Source organism: Calypte anna, unplaced genomic scaffold (genome assembly GCF_003957555.1).
Source record: "Calypte anna isolate BGI_N300 unplaced genomic scaffold, bCalAnn1_v1.p scaffold_206_arrow_ctg1, whole genome shotgun sequence".
Classification (NCBI taxonomy): domain Eukaryota; kingdom Metazoa; phylum Chordata; class Aves; order Apodiformes; family Trochilidae; genus Calypte; species Calypte anna.
In genome coordinates this window covers 43,520-45,797 of record NW_022045481.1, presented here as the reverse complement: position 1 = coordinate 45,797, position 2,278 = coordinate 43,520, and the positions used below count along the sequence as shown (strand labels likewise).

The window sequence follows — 2,278 nt, the reverse complement described above, 5'->3', positions numbered from 1 at the left end:
TATTTAACGTCGTATCTATTGAACAGGGCAACGTCGAAACCAAGGGCTCCCTCTTGTGGCAGGAGCGGAGAGTCGTTGTAGAGCGCTGGCCCTGCCACTTGTGTCCCGGCGCGGGGGCCCTGCGCGCTGCCGCGCCAGTTTTTTGCCGACCAGCACGATTCAGTGCTGTGGGTGTCCGTTTGGCATCGGTCGCACCAGACCGTGGCCGAGCATCTCGTTGTGGAGTGCCCCGATATTCCGCAACGTCGGCAGGGGAGGCGGGGTTTCTTCGATTGTTGGTGGGGTTTCTTTGGTTGTTCTTTTTCCTAGTAAACTGCCTTTGTTCACCCAGACGCTGTGCTACTGCCGCGAGTAGTTTTTGGGTGGGTTCCAGGGCTGCGGCAAAGGCGCTGGCCATCCCCTGGTGTTGTTGATTTTGGGTGGCTCTAGCCGCGACCTCTAACATATCTGAAACCCCAGCTGTTTTTGGCAGCGTCGAGAATAAAGATTTCATTCTCGGATTAGCATTGTCAAAGGCCAAGAGTTTAAACATTGCGTCTCTTTGCTCGGCTCCTAGTTCGGACTGAGCCGTAATCGCCTGCCATAGCCTATCCACGAAGTGTTGGAAAGGCTCGTTCACTCCTTGCTTCACCGCGGTGAACGACGGAAGCGGGGTGGGTTCAGGGACCACATTGAACGCTTGTCGGGCCAGCCGTGCTGCGGCGTGATGTATCGGCGGTGGAAATTGCAACTGGATTTGCATGTCTGCGTACTGACCTGCCCCTGTTAGCATTTCGCCCGTTATTCCTGTTAACAGGTCGCCGGCTATTCGGGGGCGGATTGCCTCCATGTGAGCCAGTCGCTCCCATTCCTTTATCCAGACGATCTGCTGGGATGGAGTGAGCAAATATCTGGCCAAATTTTGGCAATCCAGTGGACAGTTCGTATCCGCTGTAAACAGCCAATCCAGGATGGCTTGGCCGCTTTCCGATCTCAACCCCTCTTCCCTTAAGGTCTTTTTAGCCTGCTGGAGCGTCTTCCACCCGTGTTGTTCGTAACTAGGCGGCCCATTGTTGTCATAGATAATAGGGAACGCCTTGTTACTGGGCTCCCAGCCCCCCTCGATGATGGCGTCACGGATGATACCGGACCATCGTCCGGGTTGGGACGTGGGGGTGCCCTGGCTGCTCTGCTTTGGTAATATTGGCGTAGGCGTGGTTTCCTCATCATCGTCGAGGATGGGGGGTGGTTCCCTGTAAGTTTGAAACGGGGTCCTCTGCTCCAAGTTTGATATTCGCTTTTCTAGTGACTTTATCGTCTGGGCGGTTTGTTCTAGCAATGCTTTTATTGACGATTCTGGTCCCACCGGGGTGGTTGATGGGATGGTTGTCGCCTCGTTGCCCTTACTTCCTGGGTTGGGGGTCTCTCTTTCGCTTATTGATGGGTTTGCACTTCCTGATGCTTTTTCCTTCTGACGTTCGAAGTCGGAGAGGAATTCGGCCACGGTATGGTGGATCTTCCCTCTCATTCCTTTAACGGCAAAGCTGTTAGTTGTCAGAATTGGAAAAGCCTTTTTGGTTTCCTCCGTCTCAGTTGGCAGTGGAGGTGCCGAGGGAACCACGGCGTCTTCTATCACCGGGGGTGGTGTCTTAACGAGGCTGCCGTTTTTCGGTGCTTCGTCTATGGCCGTAATGGTGATCCTTACCTCCCTTTTTATCTCCTCTAGGGAGCTTATCACCATTTTCCAGGTGGCTTCCACCCCTTTCATATTCTTCTGAGCCTCCTTCTCATGAAGTTCATTTAGTAGGTCTCGGACCTCCCTCAAAAGCATACGGGTAGCACTTGCAGAGTGTGCTGATCCCTGTTCGGAGGGGGTGCTTGTAGCCAAACCCATTTTTGTGGTAATTAGAAAGAATAAGAAGTTTTCTTACCCGAATAGGGCTGTTGTTCACGCCGGGTCTGCGCTCTGACGAAAGTGTTTGGCTTAGACCGAGGGTCTATGCCCGCATTCTCCACCAGATGTAGCGGGAGGAGAGGCGAGGTTGGCGTCGCCGGGCTGGATAGATGAGCGACGTAACGTAAAGTTTCTGCGAGGACGCAACCAGCCACACTCGAAGCTAGCTCTGGAGTGAGCTGCCTCAGTGGGTGTGAGCCTCACTATTTATTGGCCCCATGGTCTTGCACATGCTCCATAGGGGCCCTGCCCTGACTGGGCACAGGTGGAGTTGATAGCGGCTCACACCCACTTCCTGGTGATCAGAGGCACCTGGTTGACAATGTCTCTCTACAGATGTTTTTT

At 53.9% G+C, this 2,278-nt stretch overlaps 1 protein-coding gene across 1 annotated transcript; it reads right to left on the bottom strand.

Moving 5' to 3' along the window:
- Positions 1 to 40: 40 nt before the first annotated feature.
- Positions 41 to 1,810, bottom strand: LOC115600289 (endogenous retrovirus group K member 6 Gag polyprotein-like; the record flags this gene model as incomplete). Its single annotated transcript, XM_030468647.1, has 1 exon — positions 41 to 1,810. A coding segment is annotated over exon 1 (1,770 nt), but the record flags the coding sequence as incomplete, so codon positions are not given.
- Positions 1,811 to 2,278: the final 468 nt, after the last annotated feature.